At 41.6% G+C, this 26,757-nt stretch overlaps 1 protein-coding gene across 7 annotated transcripts in view; it reads right to left on the bottom strand.

The window, feature by feature from the left end:
- Window positions 1-25,571, bottom strand: part of LOC132861877 (ankyrin repeat and SAM domain-containing protein 1A-like) — a 52,784-nt gene extending 27,213 nt beyond the window's left edge. For 5 of the 7 annotated variants that reach the window (XM_060893508.1, XM_060893510.1, XM_060893507.1 and 2 more), the window contains exons 1-10: window positions 25,120-25,571; window positions 11,346-11,426; window positions 11,084-11,240; window positions 9,813-9,872; window positions 5,068-5,370; window positions 3,881-3,956; window positions 3,391-3,492; window positions 2,491-2,568; window positions 2,260-2,396; window positions 978-1,052 (exon numbers count right to left, since the gene is read on the bottom strand). In XM_060893508.1, the coding sequence (XP_060749491.1) occupies window positions 978-1,052; window positions 2,260-2,396; window positions 2,491-2,568; window positions 3,391-3,492; window positions 3,881-3,956; window positions 5,068-5,370; window positions 9,813-9,872; window positions 11,084-11,240; window positions 11,346-11,426; window positions 25,120-25,319 (1,269 nt within the window). In that variant the 5' untranslated portion in view covers window positions 25,320-25,571. The remainder of the gene's footprint in view (window positions 1-977; window positions 1,053-2,259; window positions 2,397-2,490; window positions 2,569-3,390; window positions 3,493-3,880; window positions 3,957-5,067; window positions 5,371-9,812; window positions 9,873-11,083; window positions 11,241-11,345; window positions 11,427-25,119) is intronic. The other 2 variants (XM_060893512.1, XM_060893513.1) reach the window with 1 other exon arrangement.
- Between the last annotated feature and the right edge of the window lie 1,186 nt (window positions 25,572-26,757).

Below are 26,757 nucleotides of genomic sequence, written 5' to 3'. Positions count from 1 at the left end.
AGAGAGAGAGAATGTGAGAGAGAATGAGAGAGAGGGGGGAGAGAGAGAAAACAGACACAGAGAGAGAGAGAGAGAGAGAGAGAGAGTTAAAGAGAGAAAACAGACACAGAGAGAAGGCGCAAGAGATTTCAACATACTACTCCACAAAAATGCAGATTAACAAACACATCCACACTTGGATCTGTTAATAGGCGTGTCTTAGGGTTCTGTGGGCGTGTCTGAGGGTTCTGTGGGCGTGTCTGAGGGTTCTGCGGGCGTGTCTGAGGGCGTGTCCTCTATAGATCGTGTCTTAGTGTGTGTGTGTGTGTGCTAATGTAAACACTGCATCAGATTATTTACTTTCCCTGAGTGCTTTACTTTAACATGCTGTGTATCGTATAACATTTAGACATGAATGAAAATCCTCCCTGATTAAAGAAGGCTGTTCAGAAGGCTTTAATATAATATATTATATAATCATATAATCAAGACTTTCACTACATAAGTCACCAGTGTAAAAACGTAAACATATCAAATATTTAAGCTTTATCTGTCTCAGAAATTTGTTCGTTTAATCACTCGCCTTTCTGTCCTGTCCAGGACCGCAGGCTAGTGTTGTTTTTTAATCAATAAACACTTAATTAAATGTCATTATATCGAAACAAACCGCATATAGAACGACAAATAAAGTAAAAAAAACTATTTCTAACCTACATCTAGATGTATATAAGTTACTGATGTTTGCTCAGAGTTTGGCTGACAGAAACTATGACATCATTTCCACTAAAGGAACGTTAGCGAGCATCGATGCTCCCTGGGTTTTATGGTGCATTGTGGGAATTTTTAGAGATCAAATGTTCCAGACAATGTTGTAGAAAAAATGGCCAACTCCCTGATCGGCGCCCTGAGTAGTGAACTATGGAGCCGATTGAGACGCACCGAGGTTCTGACCAGGACTGCGTTGTGATTGGCTGGTTAACAAACGTGTTATTGTGTACCTCAGAGCTGAGCTCTTCCTCGTGTGCTGTTCCTCCACAGTGGGACGGTGGCGGAGGACGGTCTTTCACAAACGACTGTAACACACACACACACACACACACACACTTAAGTCTCTGTATAGTAAAGACTATATTCCCTACATTACATTAAATTCAGGAGTGTGCTCTTTTATGGTTTACTGCAGTTCCCGCTTCATACAGGAACATCTCTTTCCTCAAAAACACAAGATGAAAACATCAGTGTACAAAATGTAAAGGGATGTATCCTGCTCCTATGTGCTTATTAATCTATGGATTAATTTAGTTAGTTTATTTTGTTTATACGTGAGTTTATATACCTGATTGTCAAAATGGGAAATGTTCTTTAGAGCTGGTTATGAGAGCGATTGTGGCTCCATCTAGTGGCCGAGCCTGGAACTGCGTAGATTGTTCACTGCTGTATTTAAACTAAATATATTAAAGGTGGGGTCTCCGTTGTTTGAAAGCCAATGTTGACATTTGAAATCACCAAAACAAACACGCCCCAACCCACATGGGTCCCACCCCTGTTTTGATAGCTCCACCCCACACATACACCAGACAAGTATAACCCAAGTATAACCCAGACAAGTATTACGGCGGAACCTGTTGGGGCAGCTGACCGAGGGGATATTTTTTATCAATAAATGAACACAATGAGTAATACTATGGTAATACAAATGTGTTTTTGTAGTACTGTGTGTTGTACCGTGAAAGGTTTAGCTCCGTTTCACGTGGAAGACGTTCAGTTCTCTCCAGCGCTGGAAAGCTGATCCTATATTAACACGTCCTACTTCTTACCTTATCGTAAGCCTTTCTTCACTTTCTTTCTTTGTTTTTATCCTCCATGTCAATGTTAAAACCACTTTCTGCTAATGTCACACATGCGCACAGAACACTCTCTCCGCCTCATATTTTGACAAGACACGCCCATTTCTGCTCATTGGCTACACGTTAGTTTTGTTTTTGTTTTGTTTGGTGGACCAACACAGTTTTCTGAAGCATTTCTCAAACAACGGAGACCCCACCTTTAAATACAAATATTCTGCTTAATCACAGGGATCAAAAATCAACCCACTGCCTGCTTTTAACTACACAAACAAACAAAAACAATAATAAAGAAAAAGCTCATAATGTTCCAAGCAAAATTATACTCGTTATACCGTCATGTAACCTTAATGAGACGTGCCTTATTCTCTGTGTGTGTGTGTGTGTGTGTGTGTGTGTGTGTGTGTGTGTGTGTGTGTGTGTGTGTGTGTCTCACCCTGCCCGCTTCACTCTCTGGTCTTCCTGAATCTCGATCTGATGATTTCCCGCTGGCCAAACTGTCCAACGAGTGACATGACGAGGCTTCAAACAGCGCTTCATATGGGCTTTCTTCAGACACATCGACACACACATCTACACAACACACAAACATATAAACATTATTATGTTTCTACGGTTTGTGTTTAAAAACTAATAAAGCTACAAAATGACGATAATGACTCCTGACCTTGACCCCTTCTTAGGTTCTCTTGGGATGGCAGCACTGGAGGAGGCGGGAGCTCAGGAGGCTGACCGCTCATATGAGCTACACACACACAAAAAAAATATAAATAATAATTTTGTCCAAATTTAAAATAGAACATTTTGGTCTATTACACACACACACACACACACACACACACTCTCACTCACTCTCGCACACACAGACTCTCACTCACTCTCGCACACACACATTCACTCACTCACTCTCGCACACACACACATTCACTCACTCTCGCACACACACACATTCACTCACTCTCGCACACACACACATTCACTCACTCTCGCACACACACATTCACTCACTCTCGCACACACACATTCACTCACTCACTCTCACACACACACATTCACTCACTCACTCTCACACACACACATTCACTCACTCACTCTCACACACACACATTCACTCACTCACTCTCACACACACACATTCACTCACTCACTCTCACACACACACATTCACTCACTCACTCTCGCACACACACATTCACTCACTCACTCTCGCACACACACATTCACTCACTCACTCTCGCACACACACATTCACTCACTCACTCTCGCACACACACATTCACTCACTCACTCTCGCACACACACATTCACTCACTCACTCTCACACACACACACACATTCACTCACTCACTCTCGCGCACACACATTCACTCACTCACTCTCGCACACACACATTCACTCACTCACTCACTCTCGCACACACATTCACTCACTCACTCTCTCACACACACATTCACACACACACATTCACACACACATTCACACACACACACACTCACACACACTCACACACACTCACACACACGCTCTCTCTTTAGAGACTTTTTATGCCTCTCTCCCACACACTCACCCTGGATGAGAGCAGCAATCTGACGGCTTTTCTGAGATGGCATTTCCTTCACAATGTCCAGTGCTGTGCGGTTCTTACTGTCCACAATATTCACGTCAATCCCTAACACAGATGAGAAACCTTTAAATGATAAATTCTAAAATTCGCACTACAACTGTGAGGCAGAGCTTTTTCTCTGTTTACACGTGTTCTGATCACTTATATTAACCCACACTCTTTAAGCTTCGCCCCTTTGCACTATATTCTGCCTTGATCTTTACTGTGAATGCTGGAGTCTGGAATCTAAATGTGGTATATTATTTAGATTATAATAAAATACCTAGCCACCTGTCAGATCTCTCAACATGTTCAGTACAGTGATTGGTTGCCAAGGTAAGAGAGAAAAAACTCGTATTTGAGTTAAATGTTTGTCTAAAAAAGCTGTCACTTTTTTACGATGTCTTCTTTTTGCCTCTGAGTGAAGATGGAGAAATGTTGTTGTTTTTTTTACCTGCATTGAGCAGCTTCTGTACCACTTCTGTCTTCCCAAAAAGAGCAGCTTCATGCAGGGCACTGCCTTTCTCCGTCTTTACACACACACACACACACACACACAAACACACACACACAAAGTTGAGTGTAACCAGGTCAGAATCATAGCAGAAGCCTGAGTATGTGGAGCATAAAGGCATGTTAATGAGACACCACAGGGAGGCAGAGACACAATGACACAGAACATTCCAGACCCATCAGGGAGGTGTTTGACATCTTTCTCTTAACATCTCACTAGGAACGATGTTCAGACTGGTTACAGTGGTATCGGGGGTGAGAACGATGTTCAGACTGGTTACAGTGGTATCGGGGGTGATAACCATGTTCAGACTGGTTACAGTGGTATCAGGGGTGAGAACGATGTTCAGACTGGTTACAGTGGTTTCGGGGGTGAGAACGATGTTCAGACTGGTTACAGTGGTATCGGGGGTGAGAACGATGTTCAGACTGGTTACAGTGGTTTCGGGGGTGAGAACGATGTTCAGACTGTTTACAGTGGTATCGGGGGTGGGAACGATGTTCAGACTGGTTACAGTGGTATCGGGGGTGGGAACGATGTTCAGACTGGTTACAGTGGTATCGGGGGTGATAACCATGTTCAGACTGGTTACAGTGGTATCAGGGGTGAGAACGATGTTCAGACTGGTTACAGTGGTATCGGGGGTGAGAACGATGTTCAGACTGGTTACAGTGGTATCAGGGGTGAGAATGATGTTCAGACTGGTTACAGTGGTATCGGGGGTGAGAACGATGTTCAGACTGGTTACAGTGGTATCGGGGGTGATAACCATGTTCAGACTGGTTACAGTGGTATCGGGGGTGATAACCATGTTCAGACTGGTTACAGTGGTATCGGGGGTGATAACCATGTTCAGACTGGTTACAGTGGTATCGGGGGTGAGAACCATGTTCAGACTGGTTACAGTGGTATCGGGGGTGAGAACGATGTTCAGACTGGTTACAGTGGTATCAGGGGTGAGAACCATGTTCAGACTGGTTACAGTGGTATCGGGGGTGAGAACCATGTTCAGACTGGTTACAGTGGTAACAGTGGCAGTCTAATTGTTCACAGTGGAATTGAATATCACACATTTGTTACTATTAAACAGCTCGTGTCGATATGAATCCACCTTAATTCCAATTCACCTGGTAGTTGATGTCCATTCCGGCGCCGAGCAGCACCTCTACAACAGGCAGGTGTCCGTTGCGTGCGGCAAGGTGAAGCGGCGTATGTGTTAGAGTGTGTGTGTGTGTGTTGAGCAGGTTGGGGTGAGCACACAACAGCAGCTTGACGACCTCGAGGCGACCGTAGTGTGCAGCGAGGTCCAGTGGAGTCTCAAAGCGGTTGTTCCTCATGGTGGGGTCGGTCAGTTCCTCCAACAACACACGCACCACGTCAGAGTGTCCGTACTGCGCCGCACAGTGCAGAGCCGTCTCATTATCGTTGTTCTACAACCACACAAGCGTGAGGAGACAGACAGAGAAAGAGAGCGAAAGAGAGACAAAGTGAAGATAAACGCTGGTTCTACTGTTGGTACCTAATTAGCTCTTCATCACATGTAGTAAATACAAGCTTGGGGGTGAGTTATTTTACAACCAAGACACCTTGAACAAATCATTTACCATCATTTACTATATTTTATCATCAAAATATATTACTGAAATAATTTGAATAATAATAATTTTACTGAAAAAAACCCCCCAAAAAACAAACAGTAAAACAGAGAAAAGCTAATCAACTAACAGGGAATGTTTCCAGAACATTCAGTAATGTATTCAATAAACACAGAAAGACAAAAATAACCAACAACTGCATCCTCTGTTTAAAATTACATACGGTACATACACATATTTTCATAAGACTGTAGATACGTGTAAAGAAAAGATACTTGTCGCATTTCAGACTGAAGGTCGGCTTAATCACGACACTGCAGTCTTGTTGCCTATAATGACATCTTGGTGCTGTTTATGAAGGAAGTCACATCTATGATTTGTTTTACAACATTGTTTAGTACACACCCACATGCAACATCGTGATGTTATCCTGCTAATGGCACCAACCCCAGAATGGATATCAGAGGGTGTGACCATTCTGTCCCATCACCAGATCACCACAGAGAGAGAGAGAGACAGAGAGAGAGAGAGAGAGAGAGAGAGAGAGAGAGAGAGAGAGAGACAGAGAGTGAGAGAGACAGAGAGTGAGAGAGACAGAGAGTGAGAGAGACAGAGAGTGAAGGAGAGAGAGAGAGAGACAGAGAGTGAGAGAGACAGAGAGAGAGAGAGACAGAGAGTGAGAGAGACAGAGAGAGAGAGAGACAGAGAGTGAAGGAGAGAGAGAGAGAGACAGAGTGAGAGAGACAGAGAGTGAGAGAGACAGAGTGAAGAAGAGAGAGAGAGAGACAGAGAGAGAGAGAGACAGAGAGTGAGAGAGACAGAGAGAGAGAGAGAGAGAGAGAGAGACAGAGAGACAGAGAGTGAGACACAGAGAGTGAGACACAGAGAGAGTGAGAGACAGAGAGTGAGAGAGACAGAGAGACAGAGTGAGAGAGAGAGAGACAGAGAGACAGAGTGAGAGAGAGAGAGAGAGAGAGAGAGACAGAGAGTGAGAGAGACAGAGAGAGAGAGCGAGAGACAGAGAGAGAGAACGTGGAAGAGAGAGAAAGAGAGAGAGAGAGCGTGGAAGAGAGAGAGAGGGAAGGAGAGAGAGAGAGAAACAGAGAGAGAGAGTAAGAAAAAGCTAGAGAGAGAGAGAGAGAGAGAGAGAGAGAGAGAGAGAGAGAGAGAGAGAGAGAGAGCTCCTCATCCACCATGTAGCAGAGTAAGACAGAAAGAGATAGACAGCAGAGTATAGAAAGGGAGACCAACTGTGACAACAGTGCAGCTTATAATCATTAATAATAATGATGCTAAATTAACTTGTATATAATTGATTTGATTTGAAAAGACGAACAAACGGAACAGCAAACAAATACTCTCTCAGAGCGTGATCAAATAACTGATTCATTTCAAGCGACACAAACCTCACAGAAGCCTGTGTGTGTGTGTGTGTGTGTGTGTGTGTGAGTGTGTGTGTGTGTGTTGAAAAATCCATTAAGCCAAAGTGCAGTTTAGCCAGCTCACTCCCATGATAAGGAATCCCAGCAATGAATCACAACCACAGCTACACCCACACACTCGACTTATGACTTACAAAGAGATCAAGGTTTTGATAACAAAATATGTTTCCCAAAGACTCATACAGTCCGGCTTTTTATTCTTGTATTCTCTCTCCGAGCATAACACGCCTGAAACAGGTGATAAACACATCTTACGCAGGTGTGTGCGCGTGTGTGTGTGTGTGTGTGTGTGTGTGTGTAGCTAGGAGAGACTAGCATACACAGACACCAAGTCAGACAGTACGATGGACGACAAGTAATCATGTCTAATACATCAGGGCCCGTGTCAGTCGATGTCTATAATTCCGTAATTATCCACCAGAGGGCACTCTAAGGCACTGCTCTAACGGAATCATTTAATACGGCGAGTCAAATGAATCTTTTACTTATTTGCATCGTTTACTCTACACAAGAGTCACAAACATTTCTACGGAATCGTCCAAGCGTCTTCTCGTTCGACGCCTGAAATCCTTCGGAAGAAAAAAACTCTTTGGTTTGTTTGTAATTTAAGGTTATTTAAATATTTGACTCGCCCACGAATAACAAGATACTCTCTAACGACTTCCTGTCATTTATTCAGACTCTTCAGATCTGTTTAATATCTTTATCTGACTCTTGTTCTATTCTTAAAAAAAAAAAAAAAAAAAAAATCCATTATCTGATCCACAAGATAAAGTATCACTGCATCATCACATTATACTGTACAAATAAATGATATCATATCCCCATGACTAAATCACTGAATCTTCCTCATACTTCGCTCTTCACTAAGGCAGGGCTATACGCTGGCAGGAATGCTACTGCAGAACATCCCTCATCTATCTTTACTAGAACGCCAAGATCAAATACTTCCGTCTCTGTAAGACGGTATGACGGATCGACCCACGGTCAGTCATCGTCCGACTCCTTCTGTTTAAAGGCGTGACCTCTGACCCTTCTAGGACATCATCATGAGGAGAAAAAAAAGCAAGGAAAAAAAATAATCGCAATTAAAAAGCTGGTATCGGAAAGGTGCTAAAGATGGTGTGTGTGTGTTAAAGTAGAAGTGTGAAAACGAGTGTGTGTGTGTGAGAAAGTGTGTGAGAGCGTGTTGTGCTTTACAACATGTCACAGCACGTGAAATACGGGAGAGAGATCTCGTGTTTCCAAACTCCTGTGATATCAATCGACCAACAAGAAGTGACAAGATTTTTGGATTACGGGGTCATGAAAAAGTGTGTTAAAAAATAGAAGAGACGACAAAAAAAAAAAAAAAAACACCCATCTAACGAGGTTTTCCCTCAGGGTTCTGCCTGAAGGTTTGCTATACATGTGTGTGTCTGTGTGTGTGTGTGTGTGACATTTACAGACACTGACAATTGCTATGTGACTACGGACCCCTTACATCATCAACAAGAGCTCGCTCGGGGGGAGGGGGAGAATTACATCATCACTATGAGCCTAAGGGGAGGTGGCAGTGAATAAACACACACACACACACACACACACACACACACACTAATTGAAAAAAAGCACAATTATATCTCTCCGACTCTTTTGTCTCTTATCTGTTCATGTCAGCTATAACAGTTACCATGGATACGCCACACCTCTCTCAGTTTAAGAAGCAGAGCATATTCTCTCTCTCCCTGTCTCTCTCTCTCCCTGTTTCTCTCTCTCTCCCTGTTTCTCTCTCTCTCCCTGTTTCTCTCTCTCTCCCTGTCCATCTCTCTCTCCCTGTCCATCTCTCTCTCCCTGTCCATCTCTCTCTCCCTGTCCATCTCTCTCTCTTTCTCTCTCTGTGTGTGTGTGTCTCTCTGTCTATCTCTGTCTCTCTCTCTCTCTGTGTCTCTCTCTCTGTCTCTCACACACACACACAGACACTTCCTTCAGCCACATTACACACACTTTCCGATGATGATGCACACAGACAGAAACATGGAGCATCCTTGAAAAAATATATACTTTTTTCAACGTCATGTTAATTTATTGAGCACTGACCTGAAACGTCATCGCGTCACAGTTTTCCCAGAGAGTATTTTCAGCTCACGACACAGGTTTTGGTATAACGGTTATCGTGGTTCTATCGTGGTATAAATGTGCTCCGGTTCCAGGTTAACGTCACCTAACTGAGACATATCTTTAGGTAAGCTGACGTCTCCGCCACGTCTGCGTCACTCTCACGCGACCTCGGGATAGCACTTAAATCTACAGTCGGGTGTATTTGTGTATTTAACTGAACGTGAACGCAAGCACGGGGGTCAGAAATTTCACAGAATTCCAAAATATTTCCTAGAAAGAGTTAAAGTTTTGCCTTGTTTTACTGAGTTAACCTTCCATTTGACACAATAGTACAAAATTAAACATTTACACGATTTAATGGACAATTAACACTCAACACTCCTGCATTATATCCACAGCGTTTCGGTGTCCGGAGTTTCCTGCGTTTCACTCGATCCACTTTTAACTGCAGGATTTTCACCCAGTGTTCAGAATTCAACCAAATTCCTACAACTTTTTTAACACACATCCAGATACCCAAAATTTGATCCCTGATGAATTTGATGATGTCACAAATCTAAAGTGAGACTTGAGTGATTGAAGTGATGTAATGACATCACACTATATGACTGAGAAACAGCGAGTCAGGGGCTCGAACCGCAGGCACACATATCCAAGCGAGGCCAACTAAGAGAGCGAGCATGCAGAAAGGGCAGAAGTCAGGGTTCAGAGGTCAGGCAGAGCATGGGTACACACCTTGGCATTAATATAGGGGTCAAACGGGCCACAGCGTTTGAATTCTCTGTGGTCTAGAGTCTGGGGGAGGAAAAGAAAAGGATGGAGATGAAGTCAAATGTCTTACACACACGCGCACGCACGCGCACACACACACACACACACACACACACACACACACACACACACACACACACACACACACACACACACACACACACACACACACACACACACACACACACACACACACACACACACACACACACACACACACGAATAATGAACATTGCAATGGTAGGATGAACCAGGCAAAGAAACACTACAAAGCAGAAAATGGCTAAAAATGAAATGAACGGTATTCAAATAAAGACTTTTGATTAGCTCTTTTCACTTCATTTTGAGTCATTTTAAGTTTAAAAAATAAATGAGTGAGGGAGAAATAATAATTAATAAGGAAATATTAATAATGACAGTGAGATAGCAATGCACAGCAGCCTAACATCAGCATCGTAACACATTCCAGACGGTTATCATCACACACACATACACACACACACGCACACACACCTCCTGAAAAATAAACGCAAGTAGACTGGAGACTCCACTGACACAACAGACAAACAGACAGACAGACAAACAGACAGACAGACAAACAGACAGAAAGACGCTATATCGAAGCCTCACATTCTGCTCGGTCTTTAGACACACAGACAGATAAAAAGATTTACAGAGGGACAGACAGACATATAATCATCCCCCTTGCTCAAAAAATGGTTTCCTTTGGGTTGGGAGAAATGCATACAGACAAACAGATAAATAGACAGAAATTCAGATCCTTTCGATCTGTTCAGGAACGGTTTATTCTGCCTTTAGACGGACAGGCAGACGTAGTTTCGTAAAAATAACGCTAGAGAGAAAGAAAGAATTACGCTCTCCCCCTGAGCTCTGGATCAGAATAGACAGACAGAGAGCAAGAAATAAACAGGGTTTCACAGACAGACAGTTTGAAAGACCAAAATATAAACAATGAGAGACAGACACATCCTCCTCGTCTGTTCAAGAATGGTTTCTTCTGGCTTTGGATTTACAGATAAGAAAACAAAGGTGGAGCAGACAGAAAGTAAAGAAAGACAGATGGGTGGATAGAGTTTTAATTACAGACAAAGAAATACTAGAGACAAAAATAGAAAATTAAATCCTCCCAAAATGCTCAGGAATAGTTTTTTCTAGCTCTGGATAAACAGACAGACGGATTTGCAGATATACAGAGGGGACATATAAAAACAAACCTGTTCGTTGAGTTTGGGATATGACGTCCCCTTGTGGATGAGCAGACGGACGATGCGCTGATCTCCTTTCCAGGCAGCAAGATGAAGCGGATAACATCCCTTGTGATCCGCTACGTTAGTGACGGCTTCGTTCTTTAATAACAACTCCACCACCTCACTGAGAAACAGACCAAGAGACAGACCGATAAATAAAAAGACATAATATTTATATTAAACTGTCTGCTTTGACCGGTCTCACACCATCGCTGTACACAGGACTCACCTATGTCCGTTCAGCGCGGCGTGGTGGAGAGGCGTGTATCCGTTACTGTCCACGCAGTTCACATTAGGGACCCTCCAAATACTGCAGACACAAACACCACAGTTTATTAGTTTGCCATCTTCTCAGACACACTCTTCCAGTTTAAATGTATTTTAAAGACATATCTCTTAAGCCAGATGTTCACATAACACATCTATGACCGTGTGCTCCAGTAGATCTGATCACATGCAAATTTAGTGCTGGTTAATATTTTGAACAGAAGCTAAGCTAATTCTTCTCCACTTTCTTCTCTTTTTCTTCCCATCCTGATACATACAGAGATTGTACCAGCTCCGGTTGTGTTCCGCTTCATTAAGATTTTCGGACCTTCGGTGAAAAGAGGCATCAACCTTGCGAGGACACTGAGGTATCTACAGATGAACCAGCTCCAGATGGATTTTTCATGAGGATTTCGGACATTTAAAGAGAAGATGCCAACTCCATGTGGTGTTTGAGGACAACACCCTCCTCATCAATACACAATTATCAGACTGTATCTGACTGTAGAAAGGATATTATTCATAATAACACTCTCTGGTGTTTATAATCACAGTTCATAATCACACCCTCCAGTGTCACCCAAATGAGGCTGAGGTTCCCTTTTGAGTCTGGTTCCTCTCAAGGTTTCTTCCTCTTCCATCTAATGGAGTTTTCCTCACCACAGTCACCATAACAGAATTTTTGACAGAATTTTTGAGAGGATTTTCAGGGTTTATTCTTTATTCAGGGTTACCCTGGCTTGATTACTGAGAGGATTTATAGTTTCTATGTAAATAATTGTTCAAAATTTCCACTGTTAATGATAGATTAATTTTTAAGTTACATTCATGAACACTAAATCTTTCATTCTAACAATATACAGACATACATATATAATCTTATATGAGCTGAACTTACAAGTTATAATCATAAATATTTCTAATCCTGACTTCTGATGGATTTCTAAATTCTATATAATCTTTATTGCTAATGCTACATGGCGTATCTTAGAGGTTCTGTCAGGTTATTTTCATGGATGTAAATAATCCTCACTGGGAATGCTAGTTAGGAACAGTTAACCTGACAGGATTTCTGAGAGGATTTTCACTACTAAAGCTAGTATTCTACCTTACAACAGATAGTCTGAGAGAATTTTCACTACTAAAGCTAGTATTCTGCCTTACAACAGATAGTATGAGACGATTTTCACTACTAAAACTAGTATAATACCTTACAACAGACAGTCAGAGGATTTTCACTACTAAAACTAGTATTCTACATTACAACAGATAGTCTGTCAGGATTATCACTACTAAAGCTAGTATTCTACCTTACAACAGATAGTCTGAGAGGATTTTCACTACTAAAACTAGTATTCTACCTTACAACAGATAGTCTGAGAGAATTTTCACTACTAAAGCTAGTATTCTACCTTACAACAGATAGTCTGAGAGGATTTTCACTACTAAAGCTAGTATTCTACCTTACAACAGATAGTCTGAGAGGATTTTCACTACTAAAACTAGTATTCTACCTTACAACAGATAGTCTGAGAGGATTTTCACTAATAAAACTAGTATTCTACCTTACAACAGATAGCCTGAGAGGATTTTCACTACTAAAGCTAGTATTCTACCTTACAACATATAGTCAGAGGATTTTCACTACTAAAGCTAGTATTCTGCCTTACAACAGATAGTATGAGAGGATTTTCACTACTAAAACTAGTATAATACCTTACAACAGACAGTCAGAGGATTTTCACTACTAAAACTAGTATTCTACCTTACAACAGATAGTCTGAGAGGATTTTCACTACTAAAGCTAGTATTCTACCTTACAACAGATAGTCTGAAAGGATTTTCACTACTAAAACTTGTATTCTACCTTATAGTTTAAGAGGATTTTCAGGGTTTATTCATAAGCGTTCAAAATGTTCACTGCTAACACTAAATCGCTAACATGCACAAGCTAATCTGACATGATTTCTAAGAATATTTTCAGGTAACATTCGTAAATATCATAGGATTATTAGATTAACAAATGTTCATAAAGCTCAATGCTAACTCTTGATAGCTAACTTACATATAATCTTTCTGCAAACATTTCTAAGCTAATTATATTCACAATCTTTATAATTTTCAATAGGTTAGTGTGCTTATGAGATGGCAAGACTCCTCAAAGGATTTCTCCAAAGATTTCCAGGTTATATTTATTAATGTTAACTGCAAAAACTGGTGAATTATCTTTAAAAAAAATAGAACGAGCAAAGGAGTAAAAGAGAATGAGTGAGTTGTTAGTGCAGAGGAATGGAGAAGAGGAAGATAGAGAGAAACTAATAGATTAAAAGAGAAAAAGATGAAAAATAAGATGACAAGTAGGGAGAAGAAAAGGAGCTCATCTCTCTCTCTCTCCCTCCCTCCCTCCCTCCCTCCCTCCCTCCCTCACACACACACACACACACACACACACACACACACACACGTGTGTAACAATGTAATGACATCAGCCACCTCCTTCTTTAATACCCCAACCTTGTTGACCCATGGAGTGGTATCACCATGGCGACTAAGCCTTGGTGCCACAATTGAGACTCATTCAGACAGATGCTGTGTTAATGATAGATAACAAGGGAGGAGTGAGAGGGGGTCAGAGAGACAGACAGAAAGAGGGAGATAAAGAGTAAGACACATAGATTGAGAGAGACAGAAATAGAAAGAGACAGAATAAGATAAGGATACAGAGAGAGTGAAAGAGAAAGCTATGCATGAACACCTTCGGTTACAGATTCCCTTTAATGTCTTGACATAGAGAAAGCACACAGCCAGTTTCGTATGTTCTTTGTGTGTGTCTGGGTTAAGAAGTACACACTGAAAGGAAACTCTAATCCCTAATATCCCCACAGAGGTATCAGACCAATGGAGGGTGCAGCTTACAAGAAATTTTCCCATGATGCACTGCAAACATTACCGTTCCTGTATCCTCTTTCAGGCTTGTAGAGTGTTGTATAGCATTATCTTATGCGCTCAGCGTTAATTAGACCCTAACTAGCAGGGTAGCTGAGTTTCAGTCAATACTGTACACTTTATTGATCAAATTCTTTCAAACGCGTAGTAGGATCTGACTCGCCGTCTCATGCCTTGTGATTACTCTACTACTCATCCCAGCCTCATCGTCTTCTCAAACTCTTCTTCTCGCACTCTTTCTAGATGTCGTTTGACACCGTACCAACTTAACCCCCCCAACCTTAATATGTTTTTATTTTGTTTTGTTTTTTTTTACTTTGAATTAACAGCATTAACTATAAAGCATATAAAACCCACTCAGTTCTAGTTAAAGCAGGCACAAGATGGATAAGAGGTGACTAATCCACCCTAACATCTTTGAGACATACTTCGGGCACTGAACACCTCTTGAGAACATTTTGTGTGATTTTTTTTTTTTGTGGATATTTTATTTTTCATCAAATATAATTTTAAGTCCAGGGCATGTGTGTTTACATGCTTCAATCTACTTGTTCTACACTGTGGTTTGTAGCAGCATTTCCTGCTATTTTCTGGCCACTAAAACAGCATGTGCGCGTGCACACACACACACACACACACACCTATTTTTAGGAGAACTGGGTCGACCGGCGCTGTGGGACTTGCTGCCCGTCCGGCCGCTTCTTTTATAGTGATAGCCAAACCTAAAACTGCAGGCAGTGACAGCAGGGGGCCAAGCACTGACACTGACACATTGACGTTTCTAGGGTGTTAAAACATTAATATTACCGAAGAATCTCTACTAGAATCTTCAAAAACTCCTCTTCAATCAGTCATGTCATTTAAACACACAGAACAATAAAATATAGAGAAGCAATGCATCAGTGTTTTATGAAAACTTATTAGGCAAGTTATGGTTATAGTCATGTGAATTAATAATGCACAAACCGTACGTCATGCCTTTAGAATAAAGGTCAAATAAGGTGTATTTAGTATTCATGAACTTTTAAGCATGATGACGATGATGATGATGATGATGATTATTATTATTATTATTATGACTTTCCCATGTCTTGTGTGAACGGATTGTAATTTCTACAGATTAAGACTAAGACTCTGGGCTTAAAGCATGCAGAAGTGTGTAGTATCTTGGTCAGTCACATGCCTATGTATTAATAATAATTACATTCATTCAAAAACTTCGAAAGATTTTGCTTCAGATCCTGACATTGACTAGTGGCAAGTTATTGAGTAAGTGAAGGGTGGTGGGGGGTCGAAGCTACAGAAAGAAACACGCGCCGAACAAAGAAACTTTATCAGTCAATAACACGACCAATACAGGAAGTGTTAATAAGAACATATGACTTTTATCAGCCAAAAAAAAAAAGCTGCAGCATAAACAGCAGTGAATTTTTTACTAGAGATCATTTTATTTTGCAGTAAGAGTAAAGAACATGAGACTGTGGTGAAGAAGAGTCATCTTAGATTAGCGTTGCTACTGATCGCACACGACCTGTCGCTGATTATTATATTTGAACGTATTTTGTTCACAAAAAAAATCGACTCGTGGCCTGTGACGCTGCTGAGTGCATTGTGGGTAATCCACGCAGAGATCATATCAGCTTGCAAATGTAAAAAAAAAAATAATAATAATTAAATAAAGCTTCTGTGCATTTCAGGAGCTTTAGTTTCCATTCTATGAAGAACACTAAAACAAGGAGCCTCGAAAAAGGAAGTGTTACTTTAAGACATTCAGAAAGAAAGGGGTCATGTGAAAATAAGTGTGAACTTATCTGATCTTTCACATTAATTTTGATGGAGTAGATTTTTTTCGTTTCAACAGTATTTAACATTTAAGGAAGGAGCCTCGGGAAACTCTGGAAGTCTTCAGAACAGACGAGTTCACGGTTTCCGTTCTATCGTTACTATCACGAGCTGCGTTTTCCTGTATTATTGACTTAAAAAGAGAAAAATGTAACTATACAGAAATTAAAATGATGACCATTCTACAGTCAATGATAATTGAAGGTTAATTAAACATGGCTGCTCACACCACCCTGCTGTTGATTATTTTCCTCCAACAGCACATCCTGTCATGTTTTATTCCTCTACTTGCTTTATTTTAATCTTTCTTTAACTAACTCCGGCAGCCAGCCCGGTAGCGATCGAGTCTTTCATCATCAGGGTCTAGGGTTTTTCAACGTGCTACAGTTTTTGGGTAATGAAACTCTGCCTACAAGGTGTGAAAGGTGCACTGAGACATAACCAGAGCCGTTATCAAGGTCAGAGTTCCACAGTGCATTCAATACCTTCTTGCCTCTCCGACCGTACGACGAATTGTTTGCAGGTTGATCAGGGTTCCCACTCTTTTTCAGAGATCATTTTCCAGGACATTTCAAATTTAGCAAAAAAAGACAAGCCTCACAGATTCACAGCCTAAAGTAATATGTTCTTCTCTCCAGAAGTCTTAAAAACAACGTACACTTTATGGCTATTACTAAACTATACTTTTAAAGACAATTTGTCATGTGAATGAAATTTCAACATTTATAAAATAAAAAGACTGCACATATTAATACCCTTTCCTTTCTCAGGCCAATGCCGTCATGCATGCTTTAGTTTGCTGTGCATTCCCCTTGCACATGATATTCAGATTAACAAGGTTAATATAACCTGCTTACCCGTCACCATTTGTTGAAAACATTCAAACACTTAAACCATTCCTAGCACCTGAAACCGCCAACACAAGACAGTGTCATCCGTCACAGCGAGATTAAACAGCATAACAAAAAACCCGTCAAAACTCAGCGTCCCTGTACAGAACGCTTCCTGTTACTAACGTTAATTGTTTCGACCAGTTGTAAACTGTTCTTTAAATGATCAAGAACATTTAAAAATAATAATTTTCCAGGACAACAAGATTTTTTCCAGGACAATTTATGTTTTCGCTCATTTTCCATGTGTTTTCCAGGACTGGAACATTAGTCATTAATTTTCCAGGATTTCCAGGTTTTCCAGGACGCGTGGGAACCCTGTTGATGCACCTCAATGGCAGACTTTTTGACCAAAGGGCCAAAGCTTGCAATGCCACCAAAATGTTGGAGGAGAGCATCACCGGTGCACCTTAAGAAACCATCCTAAAATCTAATCATCCACCTGCAGACGTCAATGACTGTGTTCATTATGTCAGATGATTCAGACTGCAGGAAGCTGCAGGAAAAACACCTGCAGCTTAACATCAGCAGGATAATAGAGTTGGTGCTGAAGTTTCAGTTTGTTTGGAAACCTGTCAAGCCAGTCCTCATAAAAGGGGGAGAATGCAGAGATGGTGTAGAGCTACAAATACGTAGGGATCTACCTGAACAACAGATTGGACTGAACCGAGAACACTGAAAAGGCTACTTTCTAAGTAGGCTACTGTGTTCTTCGATCAGTCTATAAGATGCCAACGTTCTCTTCTTCTGTGGTCTGCTATGGGGGAGGGATATGCCAGAAGTCTTACTGTTTTTTCCCCTTGATATTCAGCTCAATATTATATACAGTACTTCCTGCTTTACAACTTGGGCCAAATCCCAAATGGCTGTTTATTCACTACTTGTGATGCGCGGGTCGTTTTTTTTTTCAACCCAGTGACTCCTTGTATTTCCATGCTATCTCTTAATTTACACCTAGAATTTTAATGATTATAAATATCGCCTTCCTTTACTTTGCTCGACATTACATTCCAGACCAAAAACTCTCCATGTGCCGTAGACAGTAGTGAAAGACAGAAGCTCAGCATTTCCGAGCATTTCGTTATATTTTAATGGTGGATAAAAGCACCACTTTTCCACCATAATCAGCTGTCTGTCTTCATAAAGTAACATAAAATCAGAACCCTCTAGTTCTGTTTTCACTTCGACTGCTGACCCGGACAAGAAAACACTTCCGCACCGGTGCTGAATTACATGAACAAGCAGAAGGAAAGGTCAAAAAGTAGCAAGTTAGCACAAGGGCTTTATTAGGGCTTTTCCGACTGTAAAGAAAAAGAAAAAAAAACGTTTGAAGTATGTAGGCAGGAAAAAGGGCCTCAGATGTCTGGCTTTGAAAACAGAGGGTGGTTCGGGAACCGAAGAAAAACAAGAAAATCGCAAATTGCTGAATGCATTTAAGGGCCTTAAAATTTGAATGCGTGCCACTGCTAACCAAATACATGCTTTTAGTCTGTGAAATTTGTGGTTAAAAAGATTAAGTGGGGTGATTTTAACGCGCACTTTGGTAAAATGTGCGAAATTGGGGATTGTGTAATAAACAAAACATTTTAACAGGTTTGGCAGAATGAAAAAAAATCACACCAAAACGACATAAATCCACTCCTCTTGCCTGATGACTCAGCTCTATTTTCTTAGCCAAGAATGAACCGGTTTTTATTTCTGAACTTCTGAGAACACGCGCACACACACGCCTGCACAGAGCTGTGATATTCCCCACATGACTCTGCCAACACACTAAAGAGGCACAAGATGATGCCGTGAAGCACCGGTCCATCACACCCAGTCGTGGACAGAGTTTAATCGAATGCGAGTTTCTGAATTTCTTAGCATGTAAACTCAATAAAAAAAATTAAAATAAGAGCAGAACAGGACACGGAGTCAGAATGTGCTAGATCAGCGGGAACGAAACGAACCTCAAGCATAGCACATTGTATCCTGTGTGTGATTAATGTGTGCTGAATATAACTTCAAAGAGTCATTCGTAAATCACTTTATTCATCGGGAGTGTTTACTCTGATAAACCCGGCCTGTACAGAGGACCGTCTTCCTGCCTGCCAGTCCCCACATCTGTCTACGTGTCCAGTAGATTGCCTGTCTCTTCCACCAATTATCTGCCTTCTTGTCTGGTCTTCTGTCTATATGTTTACCTGCCCGCAAGTCTAGCTGTATGTCTGCCTCTCTGTCTTCTTGTCTGTCTGCCTCTCCGGCTGCACTGCTAACTGTCTGGCTGCCTGTTAGACGGGATGTACAAGCCTGTCTGTCTGTCTGTCGGTCTACCCATCTCTCTACCTGCCAATCTAGCTGTTTGCATGCCTGTCAGCCCAGTGATCTCTCTGCCTATCCGACCATCTATCTGCCTGTGTATTTGAGCTACAATGATATCGGTCAGTCTGTCTCGACACCTGCCGATTTGTCTGTCTACCTGTTTGTTTGCCTGTCAGTCCAGCCATATCTCTGTCTGTCTGTCTTTCCAACAAGTCTGCCTGTTTTTCTGGCTGCCGGTCTTTATAGACATATGCCTGTCTTTCTGTCTGTCTTTATAACCATACCTCTGTCTGCCTGTCTTACTGCCTGTCTTTCTGCCTGTCCAGCCACATCTTTTCTGTCTTCCTGGCTGTATGTCTGACTGTCAGTTGGTCTGTCTGTCCTTTCAAGCTGCATGTCTCACTGTCTGTCTGTCTGCATGCCAGCCCTGTCATATGTTTGTGTGCCAACCTGGCCATCTGTCTGTCTGCCTATCAGTCCAGCCATCTGTCTGTCCATTTGTCTGCCTATCTGTCCAGCCATCTGTCTGCCCACATATTTGGCCTGGACACATGTCTGATGTGCGTCTGACACACTTCAGATGTGTTAAACACACCAGGTTTAACCGACTGAAGCTGAAAAATAAAATCAGGAAACACTGAAATAATTAACCAACCAAACATGAACCAACCACTTCCTGTTGGTGCAATGGAGCTGGACACAGAAACTCCCACATGCACCTAATCATTTCCACACTTATTTGCACATCACTGGGCACTTCTGGTTAAAAACATAGCTTTAATTAGCAGCGAGGTAGCAGAAATAGACTTGAAGCGTCCAAAACGCCTTAATCCCGTCATCGACAAAACGATTCGTTTTAGCATTTTATGTCAGCGCAGCTTGTCCTAAACTGTTAAACAGGACATTTCCCAATTTCTCTTTCCACAGCTTCCTCTTTCATTCACAGACAATTTTAGTAATTTATCTCATACCGATCTTGTACTGAACGGTCTGTTACGCAAAAAAATATATATTTTGGGGGGGAAAAAATCTGTGGTGTGGATAAAGGAGAAAGGTTGAAAACAAGCTATGATGATGTCACCATGACATCACTGCATCAACAATGATGAGAGGTATCGAAATAACAGCTTTTTTGTACACGTACATTTTTCGAGGTACACGGATAGAAGACGAATTTCATCGATGCGTGCTGAGATGTCACACGTCTCAACCTAAACATGCAGAAAACCTGTGATAATGTTGTAAAAGAGTTTGCGTGATTTTCTTCAATCGCAAAGATACAAAATCCTGAAGGGACTTTTAGAGCCACGGCGCTTATATTTCAGGTTCAGTTTCATGCAGAGGATTTTCTGATCATGCAGCATGTCAGAGTCTGTTGTTCAGCCATGATGGAATGAAATACATTCCTTGAGATGTGCTTCGACTCTGCGCTCAGCTCTTGCACAACAACCTGACAAGTTCAGACATGAAAGCGAGCTGCGTGCTACACAGGAGTAAAGACACAAAACCTGCAAAACACCAAAAGATTCTCACAGTCCTGGTAAAAACGAGAAAACTCGGCGAGCGGCGCAGCACCGTGCCATGGTCGTCCGAATCGCACGGGATCTGAGCGGAAATCATTCGGTACGCCATTATATATGAGACATGTTAAGACATCATGTCTCCTAATCAGAGACAGGACCCACTTTCTGTTTACACAATACTGCACTTTTTCATTGCAGCAGACAGTTCCCTGAACAATGCCTGCACTCCACACAAGGAGACAGGCAGGGATTAAAAGACAAGCAGAATGAGACAGACGGGGAGAGACAGACAGAGAGAAAGACGAAAAGAGAGAGACAGTGGGGAGAGACAGGCAGAGAGAGAGAGAGAGAGACAGCGGGGAAAGACAAGCAGAGAGAGAGAGACAGCAGGGGAAAGACAAGCAAAGAGAGACAGCGGGGGAAAGACAAGCAAAGAGAGAGAGCGGGGGAAAGACAAGCAGAGAGAGAGACAGCGGGGGAAAGACAAGCAGAGAGAGAGACAGCGGGGAAAGACAAGCAAAGAGAGAGAGCGGGGGAAAGACAAGCAGAGAGAGAGACAGCGGGGGAAAGACAAGCAGAGAGAGAGAGAGACAGCGGGGAAAGACAAGCAAAGAGAGACAGCAGGGGAAAGACAAACAGAGAGAGAGAGACAGCGGGGAAAGACAAACAGAGAGAGAGAGACAGCGGGGAAAGACAAGCAGAGCGAGACAGCGGAGGAAAGACAAGCAGCGCGAGACAGCGGGGGAAAGACAAGCAGAGCGAGACAGCGGGGGAAAGACAAGCAGAGCGAGACAGCGGGGGAAAGACAAGCAGAGCGAGACAGCGGGGGAAAGACAAGCAGAGCGAGACAGCGGGGGAAAGACAAGCAGAGCGAGACAGCGGGGGAAAGACAAGCAGAGCGAGACAGCGGGGGAAAGACAAGCAGAGCGAGACAGCGGGGGAAAGACAAGCAGAGCGAGACAGCGGGGGAAAGACAAGCAGAGCGAGACAGCGGGGGAAAGACAAGCAGAGCGAGACAGCGGGGGAAAGACAAGCAGAGCGAGACAGCGGGGGAAAGACAAGCAGAGCGAGACAGCGGGGGAAAGACAGTGGGAGAGAAGGAGGAGATGGACAGGGAGACAGTGTCCAGGGAGTGAAATACAGAGGAAGAGAGACGGGCAGAGTGAAAGACAGAGGGAGAGAAACAGAGAGAGAGACAGAGGGAGAGACAGAGAGAGAGACAGAGAGAGAGACAGAGACAGAGACAGAGACAGAGAGAGAGAGAGACAGAGAGAGCGAGAGAGAGACAGAGACAGAGAGAGAGACAGAGAGAGCGAGAGAGAGACAGAGACACAGAGAGAGAGAGAGAGAGAGAGAGAGAGAGATGTAGGAGAGACAGAGAGGCTGGAGAGACAGTGGCAGAGAGACAAGCAGAAAGTTGGTCAGCGAGACACACAAAGTGTAGATTATCACAAGAGTCATGATCTGAAACACTGACCAGTTTGTCCATTTATCATTAGAGCTCCTTAATGAACATCTTCAGTCTCACATACACACACACACACACACACACACACACACACACACACACACACACACGGAGAGTGAACAATGCTCATCAATACACACTCAACACAGAGAGATCAACATCTAATCTCATCACAGTCACCCTGGAACTGCGGTGAAAGCATTAGTAATGTGAACAGTTAAGATTACCGCTATGATGTAATCAGGGTTTTCCTTTAAAATAAAAGATATGACGTGATGTCACTGTGCCATGATTAGTCACTGTGTATGATCAGACACTTACTGTAACTCACCCCTGACTATTTTTATTTAAAATGCTGATTAAAAAGAATTTTTGTTCTTAAATCCTGATCGGTTCAGTCGGCTCGCATCACATTTACGTCCTCACAATTTTAATAATCCTCGATCTCTTGACTCGGCCAAAATCAGACAAGCTCGGTTTCTCAGAACAGGTGACAGCACCGTGTCATTTCCTCCCGGCTAAGCTCTATCTTTCAGCTTAGAACAACAACATGATAAATACTGACAGAGATTTTATATAAACATCATTGAACAACTTTTTTTTTCTTTAATTTCCTTTAGCTTTTTTCCATTTATTCTTGGTGATATGAACGGAGATATGTTTTGCCTCAGTTATCGTCCTGTGAAATCTATATTACTCTTTTTTTTGTTTTTAAACAAACCTATCAGTTTTACTTTTTCCATGAGTAAAAAAAGTAAAAAATCCAAAAAATTATAATTAAACAGATTCTATATAACCCTTAGCAAAATTTTTTTTGTTTGTTTGTTTTTTAATTGTGCTTAAACTTTTATTTACATTATTAGGATATTACCATGGCCTGCTCTCACTTTAACTGCAAAAAAATTTTAAAGTTAATATATAAAATAACAATAAAAAGAAATTGAGAGATGGACGGTATGACATCATATCATATCTTGAAGGTATTTCTATGATACATGCTACATATCAAAATATACAAGCCAGCAAATCAGTAGTGTTACTGATAATAAATGTGTTATAATTAATAAAAAAAAAAAAAAAATAGAGTGCATTATGTGGGGGGAATGCAATTAAAAAAAATTACATTTTTAAAACCGATAACTCGGTTTTAAAATTTTATTAAAAAATAAAAAAGTTAAAATTAAAATTTCTGTATTATAAATTAAACTTTTTTTTCTTATTATAAACAAAAAAATAAAAATAAGAGAAACGAAATGAGAAAAAAAAATATTTTTATTCATTAAAAAACTATCCTGAGACTCTTAAAAAAAAAAAGTGTTAAGAGTCAAAACCCGAAACATAAAAAGTTATTGTTGCTTTGCAGTGATTTTCTTCAAAACTTACTAAACTAGCCTTATTTACTGTCAACCAAGGCTGCTGGAAAGGTAAATGATTACCTCAAAAACAAAGAAATGACAGTATGTGCAGTAAGATTAGCATATAAACCCTGTTCGTGTCGCACCCATTTGTCTTGTATTTGCAATTTTATTTAAACTTCCACATCGGCAAATCTGAGAAAACATGCAAGCATCAGCATACAGCGCCTGCACAGGTGTCTACAGCAAAAAAAAACAAGAAGTCCCACTGTAATAGAGAGAACGGATAGAGGAAGCAAAATACCGCGTACGTCAGAAAAATCGGGTTCCTTACAGTGCACTTGAGATTCTGTGAATTCTGTTTCTCGTTTTGCATCATTTATTAATTTATTTTTAGTAAAGCTGTGTCTAAAGGGTTTTCGTTAGCCAAACCAAACTCACTCACTCTCACTCATTTTCTACCGCTTATCCAAACTACCTCGGGTCACGGGGAGCCTGTGCCTATCTGAGGCGTCATCGGGCATCAAGGCAGGATACACCCTGGACGGAGTGCCAACCCATCGCAGGGCACACACACACACACACACACTCATTCACTCATGCAATCACACACTACGGACAATTTTCCAGAGATGCCAATCAACCTACCATGCATGTCTTTGGACCGGGGGAGGAAACCGGAGTACCCGGAGGAAACCCCCGAGGCACGTGGAGAACATGTAAACTCCACACACACACACAAGGTGGAGGCGGGAATCGAACCCCGACCCTGGAGGTGTGAGGTGAACGTGCTAACCACTAAGCCACTGTGGTTTATAAACCTGTTTTTTCCACTTTCCTGAATCGCTATCATATTAGATGAATGCATTTATAAAAACCTTTAATTTGTCTGGTAGCCAAAAAGTAATCAGAGCTACTATTACATATAATTAATTAACACATCCTGACCAATCAGATTAGAGAATTATATATATACACATTATATATATTATATTTTATTATATATATATATATATATATATATATATATATATATATATATATATATACACACATACACACTTCTATGTTATAATTCTGACTAAAAAAATAACTGTATATATTGTTTTGTTTTTGATAAATACATCATCACAACCTAATTTGCATAATTATGTAAATTTAATTTCCGTTGCTAAAATATCGCGATATTTTTCAGAATCGTAAGTTCAGACTAAACTTTCAGGATTTCAGGATTTTCTAATCCATTATGGAATTTAATATTTTAAAACAGTATACATGCTGGTTACTTTACGTCAGTATATGTAAAGACCAGTAAACAAGTAAACAAGCCCTCTAGTACAGTATATAACGAGGTGACCGACTTTAACCGCTCCCTCAGATTAGCTTTAATGCTAATCGCTTCTCCTACCTGAGTAAACTGGAGAGCGCGTGAGCGCTCGCGCTGTGTACGCCGCCGCTCGAGCCGTGTCCCGCGCCTCCTCCTCCACCAAATCCTCCTCCTCCGCCGCCGCCACCACCGGACGTGGCTCTCTTCCCGCTCAGCAGCTTCTCCACGGCGGCCACATTCCCGGTGCGCGCCGCCTCCAGCAGTTCTTGCTCCTTCCCCATCTCAGGCGAGCTGAGACACACTGAACCGGGCAGAGAGAAGATCCGTCTCGCGCCACCACCACCGCCTCCGCCGCCGCCCCGACACGCGCATTCACGCGCTCACACCACAGTACACAGGAAGTAGGATCCACTGTTCACGAGTTCTGACCGTATTCCCAATACAACCCTGTCCTGTCTGATCCAGGGACAAACTTTCCTCCGTCCAAGCGCCACACACTCACTCACTCACTCACACACACACACACCCAAACATACACACACACTTCCTCTGTCCGGCTCTGACACGTCACTTCCTGGAGTCTGTGGGCGAACTCCCAAATTGTTCCCTACAGGATAAACAGTGCACTACACAGGCGCTATGATGCATTATGTCACATCCTATGAAGTGCAATTATAAGGATTAAGGATGCAAACTGGATACAGATGCACTATGTTCAGTGTCAATGCTCTTATATAGATGCACTATGTTCAGTGTCAATGCTCTTATGCAGATGCACTATGTTCAGTGTCAATGCTCTTATATAGATGCACTATGTTCAGTGTCAATGCTCTTATACAGATGCACTATGTTCAGTGTCAATGCTCTTATATAGATGCACTATGTTCAGTGTCAATGCTCTTATGCAGATGCACTATGTTCAGTGTCAATGCTCTTATGCAGATGCACTATGTTCAGTGTCAATGCTCTTATACAGATGCACTATGTTCAGTGTCAATGCTCTTATACAGATGCACTATGTTCAGTGTCAATGCTCTTATACAGATGCACTATGTTCAGTGTCAATGCTCTTACATAGATGCACTATGTTCTGTGTCAATGCTCTTATATAGATGCACTATGTTCAGTGTCAATGCTCTTATATAGATGCACTATGTTCAGTGTTAATGCTTTTATATAGATGCACTATGTTCTGTGTCAATGCTTTTATATAGATGCACTATGTTCAGTGTCAATGCTCTTATACAGATGCACTATGTTCAGTGTCGATACTATGTTCAGTGTCAATGCTCTTATGCAGATGCACTATGTTCAGTGTTAGTGCTCTTATACAGATGCACTATGTTCAGTGTCAATGCTCTTATGCAGATGCACTATGTTCAGTGTCAATGCTCTTATACAGATGCACTATGTTCAGTGTCAATGCTCTTATACAGATGCACTATGTTCAGTGTCAATGCTCTTATACAGATGCACTATGTTCAGTGTCAATGCTCTTACATAGATGCACTATGTTCTGTGTCAATGCTCTTATATAGATGCACTATGTTCAGTGTCAATGCTCTTATATAGATGCACTATGTTCAGTGTTAATGCTTTTATATAGATGCACTATGTTCTGTGTCAATGCTTTTATATAGATGCACTATGTTCAGTGTCAATGCTCTTATACAGATGCACTATGTTCAGTGTCGATACTATGTTCAGTGTCAATGCTCT

The sequence above is a fragment of the Tachysurus vachellii genome, chromosome 19 (assembly GCF_030014155.1).
Source record: "Tachysurus vachellii isolate PV-2020 chromosome 19, HZAU_Pvac_v1, whole genome shotgun sequence".
Classification (NCBI taxonomy): domain Eukaryota; kingdom Metazoa; phylum Chordata; class Actinopteri; order Siluriformes; family Bagridae; genus Tachysurus; species Tachysurus vachellii.
The sequence above is the reverse complement of the archived record's forward strand: the minus strand, read 5'-3'. Positions and strand labels throughout refer to the sequence as shown.